This window comes from Sarcophilus harrisii, chromosome 1 (genome assembly GCF_902635505.1).
Source record: "Sarcophilus harrisii chromosome 1, mSarHar1.11, whole genome shotgun sequence".
Lineage (NCBI taxonomy): Eukaryota > Metazoa > Chordata > Mammalia > Dasyuromorphia > Dasyuridae > Sarcophilus > Sarcophilus harrisii.
In genome coordinates, this window is record NC_045426.1 from 592,864,530 (window position 1) to 592,878,997 (window position 14,468).

The 14,468-nt window shown below is 31.9% G+C and overlaps 1 protein-coding gene across 3 annotated transcripts in view; it reads left to right on the plus strand.

Annotated features, from left to right (window-relative positions):
* The window catches only part of PKHD1L1 (PKHD1 like 1), a 159,377-nt gene that overhangs the window by 114,165 nt on the left and 30,744 nt on the right, over positions 1-14,468 (plus strand). For all 3 annotated transcript variants that reach the window (XM_023496455.2, XM_031947124.1, XM_031947125.1), the window contains exons 56-61: positions 1,294-1,423; positions 3,283-3,401; positions 4,905-5,034; positions 7,585-7,758; positions 12,505-12,608; positions 13,649-13,778. In XM_023496455.2, the coding sequence (XP_023352223.2) occupies positions 1,294-1,423; positions 3,283-3,401; positions 4,905-5,034; positions 7,585-7,758; positions 12,505-12,608; positions 13,649-13,778 (787 nt within the window). The remainder of the gene's footprint in view (positions 1-1,293; positions 1,424-3,282; positions 3,402-4,904; positions 5,035-7,584; positions 7,759-12,504; positions 12,609-13,648; positions 13,779-14,468) is intronic.

Here is a 14,468-nt window from a genome sequence, read left to right on the forward strand (position 1 = left end):
CCTTTACATCTAGTTCTTGAACTTGTAATATTTTCATTCTTCTGTCCATCACCAGTTATTTCCCATTAAAGGAAATTGAACTCATACAACTTTAAGCATTGCACAACAAAATTATATCTTAACCCCTCCATGACAGAACCTAGAATTGAGAAAATATTATTGGATGAACTTGTTAATATGAAAAGAAAATATGCAAGTTGAAACTCATTGCCATATGTTTCATTTGGATGAAAGGAACAGCTTTCAGTTATAAAAGAGACTAAATGATCTATGAGGGCTTTTACCTCTAAGTTTCTATGATTTTATATGGAGTCTTTTGGGAATATAGCATTCACTTAAAAGATGATATATAAGGATAATAGACAACTTCACAAATTTTACAAATAATTCTTTGGGTTAAGTCTATCCACTATAGGTAGAATTTTCACAGTGGACAAAATAGTTGCCTGGCTGAAGGACAGTCTTTGATTGACTCCTACTTCATTTTGCCATGGTATAGGAAACAGACATAGAGAGAAAGAGAAAGAAAGAGAGACAGAGTGAAAGCTTGAGACAGAGACACATAGAGAGACAGAGAAACAGAGACAGAGAGACACAGAGACAAAGAAGAGTAATCCTGAAGGACTCTTCAAAATTCAGAGAAATACCTCTAAAGTCAGAAAGTCTGGGTTCAAATCCTAACTCTATCTCTTACAATTTTGTGATTTTTGGCAAGTTATTTAACTTCTCTAGATCTCAGTTTGCTCACATCTAGAATAAGGGGGTTGGATGTGATGGACTCTTAAGGACTGCTCCAATTTTCCATCCTTTATACCTCATAGCAGCCTGTTCATTCCCCTTACCAAATAAGCCAATCTGACCAGATTTTCATGTGATTAGTAAATTTAAATGATTAAGTTCACCAGATGTCTCTGGATGAATACCAACCACATAAAATAATTCAGTAATTTTAAGTGTGGATAGAAATGTTAATTGTTACTTAATATATTGTTATTGTGTTGGTGGTTTTAATAAGGATTTTTTTTCTAGTGTAGCAGACAGCTGCCAAAACCTACCTTTTAAAAAGACTGGCTGTATGACCATGCTACATAAGTCATTTAACTTCTCAGTGTATTCTGGCAATATTCTAAGACTACAAATTGCAAAATGTAATGATCTAGATTGATAGAGAATTGATGAGAATTTCCAATATTTATAATTTCCTGTATTAATAAAACCATAGAGTCAAACTTCTACCCCAAAACAAAATTCGTGTAAATTATAAAATTTTAATAATTTTCTGATTCATGACAGGGTGGCCGATTAATTGGAGGTTGGGAAGGTAATCCCTTTAAAGGAGAATTACAGATTATATTGAGAGGAAGTCATTCTACTCCAGAATGGTCTCTGCCAAATGGACCAAATCAAGGGTCAAAGGTCTTAGGTATGTACCCCCAGATACTAAAATATTTTGGATTTTTGTTTTGAAGATTCATGGTTCTGTTATATTGTTTCTTTTAATTTGTTTATATTGACTTATTTCTTGTTTCTATTGACTGGATAAATTAGACAAGTTACCAAGACATTTAGACTTAAGGAATATGGCTTTACAGATTCACAGAACAAAATATAGAACAGTTATAAGCAAACTTAATTGTCACCTAATACAACTAAGACATGAAAGGAATTCTTGTTGCAATGTACTGGACAAGTGTTCACTTAGCTAATATTTTACATTGCATATAAACTGTCCACGGCTTTTGGAAGTCTCAAATGAGGTAATGATATAAAACATTTTGCAAACCTTAAAGCACTATATAAGTGCCAGTTATTATCAATGTCATCATTATTAGACTCCAGTCACCAGGTCTCCAATCTGGTAATGACTTCATTCCATCAGCCTTCTATTGCACTCCTGTTAACTCAGGTAGTGTTTATAGAACAATACAGGAGTATGCTGATAAGTGTTTAACAACTAGGCTCTCCAGGGAAAACAAACAACAAAAAAAAAAGTGTGTGTGTGCATGTATATACACACATTGTTAAATTTAAACTGCATTATTGACACTTAAGTCTAAATAATCAAAAGAAAAATAAATCAAACCCTAATTTATAGTAACTGCTAATTTCTGTGATGTAAATATTCACTATAAGAATTTAGCAATCAGCTTATAAGAATTAATTAGAATTGTTCTACTATTCCACTAGTTAGAGTGTGATCTTTGATACATGACTGTGGCACTGGGCAAGTCTCTAAACTTCTCACTGTTATAGACAAACTTATAAATTGTAGAGAAGATATTGAATTGCACTGGTAGAAGCAATTTCCTCACTTGGGAGTTCCCTATACCAATGAAATCACAGTCTCACTAAGAACCATTAGCCATCAAAAATTCTTCCACTTATATAAGTAGACTGGTCTATTATTGCTTTATCTGGTTCTGATTTTCTCTGTTGTCTATACAGTCAGTCATATGATTATGATGCTCATCTTATGTGCATCATTTATAAATGACTAGTTTTCTCGGGGATGCTCACTCCAGACACTTTCCTCTTTTCCTCTTTCTCTTTTCTCTGCCACTGCTTTGTATTCTCTTCCTCTTTTTTGCTCTTTCTCCTTCACTGCTGTCTAATATAATCTCTTCCCCTGTTCTCACCCTGTTTCTTTCCTTACCTTGGTCTTGGTTGGCATCTCTAGTAGCAGAACTGAGGGGCCAAAGGAAGAGGATGAGATCATGATAAACTTAAGCAGCCACTCTTCTCAATACCACATATACACATGCACATAAGTACAGTGCAATGGTGGGGTGGGAAGTGGCTATAAAGAGATAATCTATTATAGTTACACTTTGCTATATACTTAATGTTAAGGCATATTTTAAAAGTTAATCTTAATTCTAGTAAATGATTACCTTGTGAGAGAAAGAATTCTAAGCATTCTGAAATCACCTTAAAACATGGAGGTAGTGACAGCAGCTAGGTTTGGTACAGATGTCCCCAGTGTAAATAAACTTTAAAATGTCTCTCCTTTTAGTTCTGCCATTAAGAATCAAGGAAAACTCTAGCAGGAGGTACCAGAGTCAGAACAAGTCAACCAATAAGCACTATATATCAGGCATTTATAAAGATCTAAGTATGTAGCATAGCTGCACAAATGAAGGAAGCACTCTTGATGCTGTAGTTGCCTTCTCATGTAGCCTATAAGTAACCAACTCCAATGTTCTCTTTCCAATCTAAAAGTTTAAATATCTTATTGAAAAAGATCACATAATCTTTTGTTCGATATGTATTTTTTTCTCCCAGGAATATTTGGTGAATTGGATCTTCATGGAATTACACGTACAGTATATAAAACAAAGCTCTCAGAAACAACCCTGGCAGGTTCCAGAGTCATATCATTGATGGATGCTGTCGATTGGGAGGTATAAACAATACTTGATCATAGAAACAAAGAAGCACATTTGTAAAAATTGCCTCTTCCTTCCATGATCAATTTTCTTTACAATAGGAAAAAGGTATTTGTATGTACAATTATTAAGCTAAAAAGACAGATCATCATAGAATTGTTTTAGTTTCTAGTTTTGATTCCCAAGTTATCTTAGAGAATGAAATGACTGTCAAAGTCATTTCTTGTTCATTTTACCTAAATGAAAGCATGTAGATTTTATAGAATGAATAATTGTTACATTAAAATGCTCTGCTATGAATGGTTTATAGATTCAATATAAAATTGAAAAGGCCAGACACTCAAATTTTGCTTCTAACCTGGTTATTTCTCTTCAGCCATTTTTTCATTTAACATTTCAAAACTGTAGGGAAAAGATAGACTAAGTTCAATTTTTTAATACTCTTGTCACATGAGGGTTTTATGTTAAATATAATGAAGAAAAATCTCTACACCAAATATTCATTTATATAACACTTAGAAACTTAACACCTAAAATCATAAAATACATTCCATGTGATTCACTAATATTCCAGTTTAGTAGAAAAAAAAAACTGTCTCAGAGTCTCATGACAAGAATCAGTTGCCACTGAAGGGCACCATTAGCAGCTATTAATAGCTATTATTATTATTACTTTAATAATAGTTCATTTTTGTATTGTAACTGCTATTTTTTATAATTGAAAAATGGAAAAAAATGCCCTTTGGGGAAAAATTTAGAAAATATTTTTATACTAGATTTTTCTTTGTAACATTTTAAGTACAATCAGCAATATGCTGACAAGTAATACATGAATTATACACTTAAGTTTAATTTGCATTATTAACATTTTCCCCTCACTTTCTTAATTATAGACAATCAAGAAATCAAATTTGTAAAGTTTACTGATTTTTGAAATGTAAATGCTCAAATTAAGAAATTTAACAAAAGACCTTTCTAAGTGGGTGAGAGCTGGTTCCATCACTCAAGAAAAATCCTGCCCTCAAAAAGGGATGGATTAGATCACCTTTTATATCCTTTATGAACTTAAAAGTCCTTGCCGACTTTTAATTCCCTTTGGGTCTAACAACTTTCAACAGGATAAATAATCATTGTGAAGAATAGTTCTTACCATTTAAGAAAATGTTGCCGAATCCCAACCTTAACCAATTTTTAACATAAATATTGACAAGTGTATTTGTGTCTGTTTTATTAAATTATCTTATTATGATACTATGATCTCTCAATTGATGAAATGGGAGTTAGGGGAAAACAGAGATAATTCAAAAGAACTAGTAAATCAAGTCAGGCTTTGCTACAATTAGATTCCTGAATTTCCTCTTTTATTCTATTGTTAAACTGTGCTATTCACAGCAAGAACTAACTGAAATGTTATGGTTTCTCGTATAATTTTGAAATTATGGTAACTCAATATGCACATTAAATTTTAAACCTACTGCTTGCAATTGATTCTTGAATTTTTGCCTTGAATTTTATAAGGTGGGAGAAGATATTGTGATAACAACCACAAGCTATGATTCCAGACAGACAGAAACCAGAAAGATTATCCAAATCCTGGCTGATCAAAGAAGTTTTATCCTAAATGATTCTCTTTCCTATACTCACATTGGTAAGAAGTTATTTTATAATAAAAATTATAACCAGAATGTTATTAAATATTCACATTTATAAGAGGAAGGAATATAATAGGATGAAAAGTTTATAGAATAATAAGATCTATGGCTATAAAAGCATTATTATTATTATTCAGTTGTGTCCAACTCTTCCATGACCTTATTTGAAGTTTTCTTGGCAAAGATTCTAGAGTAGTTTGCCATTTTCTTCTCCAGTTTATTTTACAAACTGAGGCAAATAGGATTAAGTCTTCACTGTGCCACCTAGATGTCCATAACAAAATTATTCAAATTCCTACTGTTATAAATGAGGCAAATAAGGTACAAAGATGTCAGGATTTTTTATCTGAGGTTATACAATAGTAAATAGTTGAATCAAAATTTGAACTGAAAACTTCTGACCCAAATTAAATGCTGTTTTAATGTTATGATAGTTTAAATTACTTGAAGCCATGCCTAAGGAATGGGGACAGAGGAATTAATTTAAGTATATTAGAGAAGTATTTCCTTAATTTTTTTACCATATATTTTGATTTTTTAGATAGAGGGTAAGCTTACCCTGACTTTTTATCTCTCAAAATGGTAATTTTGAAGAAAAAAAAATCAGAAGGACTTTGCTTAGAAATTGTCTTGTACTTTTTTTGACGATGGAACTAAGTCAAATCTTTCAAGAATGTGAGTTTATTAACAAAACCCCTATAAGATCATAATATCGTAAATGCAAAGGCATGCAGTTGAGCTTTTTGCCCCAAGTGTTTTATCTGAGTTTTTATCTTTATTTTGTAGACCTCCATGCCAGTTCATGGTCTTCCCTGCATGCCTCCTCCATCCAATTAAATACCCACATTCATTTACAAGTATCCTTCTACATATTGTCTTTTCCCATTAAAGTGAATGATTCTTGATGGCAGGGGCAGATTTAAAGTGTTTTTTGTATCCCAAGTGCTTTTTGTCAATGCATGTAACAAAGCAAGCACCTAATAAGTATCCCATCCATCTATTGTCTTTCTTGCTATCTTTTGTCATAGCCAATGTAACTGGATGTCCTAATCTGGTAACTTTTCATTTCTCCTTATTCCTATCACATATTAAAGATTATAAAGGTAGTTCTCCAGAATCAATTCATAAAGCATTTGCTAAGTGTTTATCATAGGCCGGTGTGATAGGTTCCCCCACAGGGGAAAAATGACATAAAATTAATTGTATAAATAATTATATTTTACCTAACTAGGGTAAGATAATTAAAGCATATATAAAAGAACCCTCTAGTTTAATCTATAACAATAATTCTTCATCCTAGGCCTAGTCAAAAACCTTTTCTAGGAGTCTATACACCATCCCATTTGGTTTTTTATTGTCCCACCAAAAAATATTGTCTCCTGCTCTGGAACCTCCCTCCAGATTGAAATAGGCCTATCTGAATAATTCTCAGCCAATCAGGAAGCTTGCTGGTTGTATGGAAGATTTGTGAGTAATACACATTCCTACAGAATCACCAACTATCTGATTTTCCTTTACAGTCTCTCTCCAAGACCACCTTTGAGCCAGAGAAAAATAATTAAATACAAAATAGCTAAAAATGGTGCTCCCATCATTGACAAATAGAATATAACCAATCTTCAAAAATAAACTTTGCTAGCAAACATATAACTTAAAATAAAATTAAGCATGTTTTAGTACACTGAATATCAGAAATTAAATTGGATTGTCAATAGATAACAAAAAATGAGGGAAATTGCATATGGAAAAAGCATTGAATATAGAGTTTGAGGTCCTGGATTCAATTTAGAACTTTGCCACTACTAAGTGGCTCATTAATCTTGAACTCATCAGTAAAGTTGGAGTAGATAGTCTCTATTATTGCTTCAAGCTATAAAATTCTAGTTTTTAATGACCTCTATAATTCTGGACTCTATATAACCTAATCAGAGTCACAATCAGAGCAAAAAGTCAGGCTTATTTAATTATCAATGTAATTTTTTTTTCAATTATGTGATTGGTGAAATCCTTTCCAAATCTCAAATTCTGTAATTTCATGATTCTGTGGATAATACACTATGCTATAAGATATGCTGTAAGGTATATGCTTCATATGCTATGAAGCAAGATAAGGTATTGACATTAGGCAAGCTGAAACAGTGTGTCATTTGGGCAAATCATTTAATCTTCCTCTATCAAAATGATAATAAGCTTCATAATTTACCACACTGCCATTTTTAATGAATAAATTGAGGTGATTACAAACGACCTCCAAGAATTAATAAGTAATAACTCTGAAATCATTTATTATATTCATAATATTGGAATAATTTAAGATATATTTTTAGTTATGTTCCAATGTATAAACAAAAAATGTGACAGTCACAATATGCAGTATACCCATGTTTAAATATGTAATCAACATGGTTAAGTTTAAATTTACTTTGCATTTATGTTGATATTTTTCAAATAGAAAGGTCTTCACCATGTTACTTTAGAAAGAAAACCGACTCATAAAATAGTTCTTTCTTAGTATATATAATTGGATAAATAAATTTTTGTTGCAGCTGAAAGATATCAGATACAAAGCACAGGCCAGAACTACACATTGGCAGCTGATGTTGGTATACTGAGCAGGAATATTAAAATAATTGGTGAAAATTATCCAGGTCTGTTCAAGGAATCCTTTGGAGCAAGAGTGTTGGTCAGCTCATTCACTGAAAATGTGGTCACTTACAAAGGTATTGTTTACTTAATGCAAATTTGATTTGTTTTGTAAATAAGGGGTGGAAGGTGTTTTTTTTTTTTAATTTATACAGTAATTTAACAAATACTATCAACTGTGTACTATGCCAGGTTCAGTCTCCTTCCACCTGGAGAATTGTACTAAGTAGACTCCTGAGGACTGTCTTCTCATTGATCAATTTTTACTACATCATATCTCAACATAAAGCCAATAGGAATCAAATTTATTAAGTAGCATTCAAATGTAGATTTAATAATTTGCTTTTGTTCTTTATAGAATCATGATTTTAAAAAAACTTGAGAGATTGCATACTATATTTTAGGAATATGAATAGCAATAAAATCATGCATTTTTTCATTTATCTATCGGACAGACATTTATTGAGCTCTTACTAAGCACAAAACATCATGCTAAGTGCCATAAGGGGATAAAAATAAGAACAGGCTATATACTTAACAACTACAGCTTAGTAGGGTGATAAAAAAATATGTACCAAGAACTCAAATTAAAAATATAGGTTCAAAGTTATTTGATTCCTGAGAGGATGAAGAGCTTCCTTTCAGTGGTGGGATCAGGGAAAACTTCATGGAAAAGATAATATATAGGTTGGGCCTTGAAAAGGTGGAAAAGAGCAGAGATGATAGGGAAGAATATTCAAAATATAAAATAATAGCTTTAGCAAACACACAAAAATCAGGAAAATGAAGAGTAGGTGAATGGAGAAAAGTAGAGTTGATGGAAGGTTAGGATAGATAATACAGATAATTAGCAGGAAATGAAGTTGGAAGAACAGTTTTCCATATAATCAAACAGGGTTTGAATGTCAGATAAATGAATTCAGATAATTCTAGCTTTAGGGAGATTAATTTGACAACACTGGAAGTCTTTAAATTTGAGGTTTTGTGAGGTTCTAAGATCTGAGCACTGTGGAAGAAAGGAAGGCGTCTCAAGATAAGATCAGTTAGGAGGACAGCAAAAAAGACTGGATGAGAAATAATGATAATCCAAAATAGATTTGTTAACAGTAGGAATGATGAAAGGGGGTTATAGATATTCTGGGAGGAAAGAATCAACATATCTATGATTATTTATGTCATATTATCTCCATACTAACAATAGCATCTGCTTTTATGTCATGTGAAATTTTCATAAGCACGTTTTCATGGTTAATCAGAGATTTTGAATAAGACAGCTTAATTCTATATTATGTTCCTTTTTCTGATGACAGCACTGAATGAATACTTTTGAAAATACAATAAGCAATAAGGCCATGTAACTATAGCAACATTCAGGCCACATTCTTCCAACTTATCCATATAAATATTGGGGGAAATGATCAAAAACTTTACAGAGATTGGTGAATACAGAGTCAAAAAAACAGGAAAAAAAATGGAGTTGTGAAACTATATAGAGTCCATTTTAAAGATGTGTATCTTCTTCCAATATTCTGCCATCTTGCTGTTCTCCACAACTTCCCAAAAAATATTGACAATTTACTCAACAATCACATCCATCAGTTTTTTCAGTACATTAGGATGTATTTTTATGAGTCTGATCACTTGGACATGTTTAAAAGAGCTACATACAACCTCCTGACTTTTCTTGATCTTAAATTCTTTGATACTTTATTTTCTTATTCCTTATCAAGCTATGAAATAGAAGAAAAATAAGAAAGTATCATATATTAATATCACACTATCATCATCAAACAATAATCTATCCTTTTCCTGTTCTTGGGTCAACCCCTCCTTTTAAACTGTTAATTACTTATCTGGCATTCTATGCACTCTTCTTACATCTTCTCTGCATTTTTTCAATCTGAGTTTGGTAGTTTTATTGATTTATTTAGCTACTTTTCAGCTTCCTTAGAATTCTGTGATTTTATTGTGTTTTTACTTTTAAAAGCCTCCCTTTTCTCTTTGGTTATTATTTTATTGACATAATATATAAGTTCATATAATACTCTGAGGTTTGCAAAGCACCTTACATACATAATTTCATTTGTTCCTTACAACAAAATTGTATTATAGCAATTATTTGTATAATTATCTCCTTTTTACAGATGAGAAAACTGAGGTTTAGATAGGCTAAGTGTTATATGTTGATGGTCACATTGTCAGGATCAGGATTTGAACCTAGGTTTTCCCAACTCCAAATCCAGCATTTGTTCAGAAGCAGTTGAGTAGTACAGTGGATAGAATAGTGAACCTGAAGTTCAGGTTCAATTCCAGCCTCATACACTAAATAGTTGCCTAACCCTGGGCGATTCATTTTACCTATGCCTGCTCAGTTTTCTAATTGATAAAATAGCCATAATAATAGAACTTATTTCCTAGGTAGCTGAAAAGACAAAATCTAGATGCATTTAGGGTTAGGGTTAAGTTTAACATTGTTCTGAAATATCACATTCAGAGTTTTGAGCCTTAGAATTTTTTTTCTCTGCAAAAAGCATGAAATCTTCATGCTTAAAGTTTAAACTATATGTCTGTCTATGCTAAATTTTCCTGACTATGCTGTTACCATAACTTTAATGTATCATTGATTTCTCTCAAGATTTCTATCAATGCCACTTCATCAATCAATTATTTATTATTAATCAGAATTAATACCAAAGTAGCAATTACCCTTATTTCTTCTTCTACCCTTAATGACAAGATGAAATTGTAAGTAAGTTGCAGAATACAACTTTCAGCTTTAGGTGTGGATAGAGTATGTGTTGAGGATGCAGATACAACTTGGTCAGTCTCTATGGATGTTTGTACTTTTAGTCAAGTTGACAAGCACTTATTAACTGCTTGCTAAATTACAGACACTTTATTAAATGCTGGGAATATAAATACAAGACAAAAGGATTTCTGCCCTCAAAGAGCTTCTATTCTAATGAGGGAAAACAATACATGAAAGGAAGGTGGTTGGAGAAATGAAGGTATTCAACATAGGAAAATGATAGATATACATAGTTAAAATACCCCATAATTATCTTGCCTTAACCATTTTAAAACCAGTATTCAGAGAGCATCATTTTAAATGCTACCAGGTCAGAATTGTAGTTTTTCTAATCTTCTTTCACATTAAATTATTAAGGCATAAGAAATGAAAGTTCAGTTGCTCCAGAAAAAAAATTGTCTTCACTTCTCATTTACATCACACACACACAGAAAGTTGTCTGTTAAGCCCTGAGTTAGAAAAGAAACATGCACTAAAAATGGACTCTGAGGGAACAGAAGCAATATGGGCTAAGAAACTGTCCCAATCCTACTAGGTATACAACTCATCCTTCTGAGGCAGTGTCAATTCTAATTGAAATCAGAAATTATGAAAAATCCTCAGGAATTGTTCGAGAATAGGTCATGCTATACAATCTATTTGGGGAGAATTAGGAAATGTTCAACCCTAGATTTAAAAAAAAACTATTTGATGAATTTTCTCACTGGTCTTCTGGATATGATAAAGAGAATAGGCTATTAGGTTCAAAGGTTATAGGACCTCTGAGTTCATCCAGTTCAATCCCTTTATTCTACTAATGAGGCCCATAAAAATCATATGATCCCCCAAGATTACACAAGTAGTAAATAAAGGAGCTAGAATTTAAAATCAGGTTCTCTGATTCCAAATCCATCATTGTTTATCTTTGAACCATAATTGTCTTTCTAGAAAGATGATAACTAAATAATGATACATTCAGGTAGATTAAAAGACAACATTATTGGAACCAAATGATCAAATCAGGCATGTCTCTACTGGAATGTCAATCCAACCTTGACTATATTCTCTACATCTTCAGTGAGTATCATGCTTATCACATTTTCAGATGACATTAAGCGGAGAGGTATCGATATGTTTGGTCTCAGAACCAAAATCTAAAAAGTCTTTTATAGGCTAGGATAATAGGCCAAATTACAATTTTTAATGTAGAATTTATTTTTTTTCTCTTTATGCTCTGGGAGTCTTTGACATAGATAAAAATAGAAAGATAAGCAAATTGAGAGAAAGAGAGAGAGAGAGAGAGAGAGAGAGAGAAAGAGAGAAAGAGAGGAGAGAGAGAATAAAATGTCATAAAATCTTATATCTTTTCTCTAAATATTTTCTTGACAATCATTTGGAAATTCCTTACATATGCTACCTTTTCTACCTACTAGAGACAAATCTGCATGAAGAAAGATGACAAGAAAAACTTTAAAATGGGTTATCAGGATAGCCTCTTCTCTCAAGGGTCAGTGTTGGTTCTTTTTATGGCCTCTCTTTCTCCCCTTCAAGTTCCTACTTGGTTTTCGATTTGATTTCATCTTTCTTTGGTAACCTCCTTCACCAAAATTTATTGTCACCTTTTTTGACCAAATCCAAAAGTGTCATATCATCTTCAGTCTCTCTATAACCTTGGTATTTATTTTCTCCTTCCCTTCTTTTTAGCTGATTTCTGGAAAATCAGTCAGTGAGCATTTTTTAAATAACTACTCTGTGCCAGTCTCTGGGAAGCTACCTTTTGTCATGTTTCTACCACTTGTGATATACATAGTACACAAATAGTGATCTACAATACTAAAAGCAATTCAAAACATAAGAATTTCAATTTAAGGTAAAAAAAAAAAATCTTCTGACTTGCTTGGGTACAGGGAAGGAAAGTAAAAATAGGTGAATTTAAGTTTCCATAGAACTTTTAAAGAATCTTATTCAGTCTTTCTACACTATTTTGATGTAGCTTTACAGGAAAACCTCATAACTTAATATGTGTTTTCCTTAGGAAATGCAAGAATCAGTAATGTTGAATTTTATCACAGTGGTCAGGAAGGCTACAGAGACAATACAGATCCAAGATATTCTCTGGCTTTTCTTAACCTTGGACAGGTTTGTACTTTTATGTTTATATTTTAAAAATATGTGTGAGCATGTATATATACAGATATAGAAACATTTATAATTTATCCTATTAATATAACCGTCACTTTTTAGATGAATAGTTTAATAAGTCCTCAGACACCAAAACAAATTCCCCATTACTTCTTTAAGCAATCACTTGTGTAATTCTCAGTAGGAGAAACAAAGATTTTTTTTTTCAAGTGACGAAATTAAGATTTTGTGGAGATACAAAAGAAGTGAAGAACTGATGTTATTAGTATTTCCACAAAGGAAGTGAAGAACTAATAATATTAGTTCTTCACTTCCTTTGTATTTCCACAATATATTTTCCCAAATAAGAATATGTTAAATTAAATTAGCTTTGTCCAAATCATCATCTTTTGGAATGAGAAGGAATTTCTGTTAACCAAATAATGGAGAGAATTGTTGCTGACATTGTCTCTGACCTTCAAAATGTAGAAGTAAAATCAACTTAAAGAGAGATAGTATGATATAATTTTTTTAAAAGTTTTTAAATACTCTATAATGATTCAGATCTGGGTTCAAATCCTGTGTCTGCCACTTACAAATTACATAATATTGAGCAAGCATCTTATCTTTCTTATCTACAAACTTTTCTTATCTACAAAATAATAATGTTGGACTAAAAGATGTTGAGCTGCTTTTTAGCTATGAAAGTCTAAGCTAAACAAATTTTGTAGACATATGTAGACTGTACATGTGTAGACTGTATGTGTGTATGCATATATATTTATGTATTGAAATATTGTACATATTCAGAATTAATCTATGAATACATTACATATGTGTATATATATGTATATAGATAAGTAAATTTATTTAGGATTCTGGTAAAAGGAATACTAGAAGAGCTCATTTGAAGGAAAACAAATTATTTGTTTTTTCTCCCCAAAGGATTCCTTTAAAAATAATATTAACTGCAAATGTATTTTGATTTTTCTTGAAATGTATTTCTTCTTCACTTCAAACACATAAACTGAGTTCCAGTGTTGGTTTTTTTAAAATAGGTTCAAGAGAATGGTTCATCTTATGTCCGTGGTTGTTCTTTTCACAATGGTTTTGCTCCGGCAATTGGTGTATTTGGTACTAGTGGACTGGACATTGAGGATAACATCATTCACTTAACAGTGGGGGAAGGTAAACTAATTACTTTGGTCTGAAACGTATATTTAGGTTTCATTTTCATTAAACTTATAGAAAAGGAAAGAAATTATTACTGGTCATAACTGATGGTCTGACATCATCTCAATGGAGATTAAATTAAGTGTTTAATAATATGTTATAAATATAAATAATTAACATATTTTAGTTTAAAACTATTAAATGATTTCTTATTAATGAAACATATTCTTTGCCCAGCCTGACTCAGATCACTTCAGGGATTCCACTCAAAGTTTAAATTCAGTGAAGTATTTGTGGCCTGTAAAAATGCAATAAAGCCACTTTAGTATAATAAAGAATAAAAAGGACATAATCCTAAATTTTAAAACACAGTAACTTAGATAAAGTGGTTTAACTCCCCTCCACCTCTGTCAGAACATTGGCAACCAGGAATACCATTCTCTGCATGATTGTAGGAACAACTGACACCAAAACCCTATAACCTGGCCCCCTTATGCTTTAGGATAAGGAAGTCCAACAGTCCCTATGTCTACTTAAAAGCTATCCCACCTCTCAGAGCAGTTTGCATTCTTTCCACAAAGCAAGATTATTACTTTTTAACTCACTAGTCATCTATTAGTCATCCTTACTTACATCCTCACATTACTCTATCCTTAGTCAAAGTAAAGATAGTACTATAAATTTCTTTGTAAGATACAATTAATT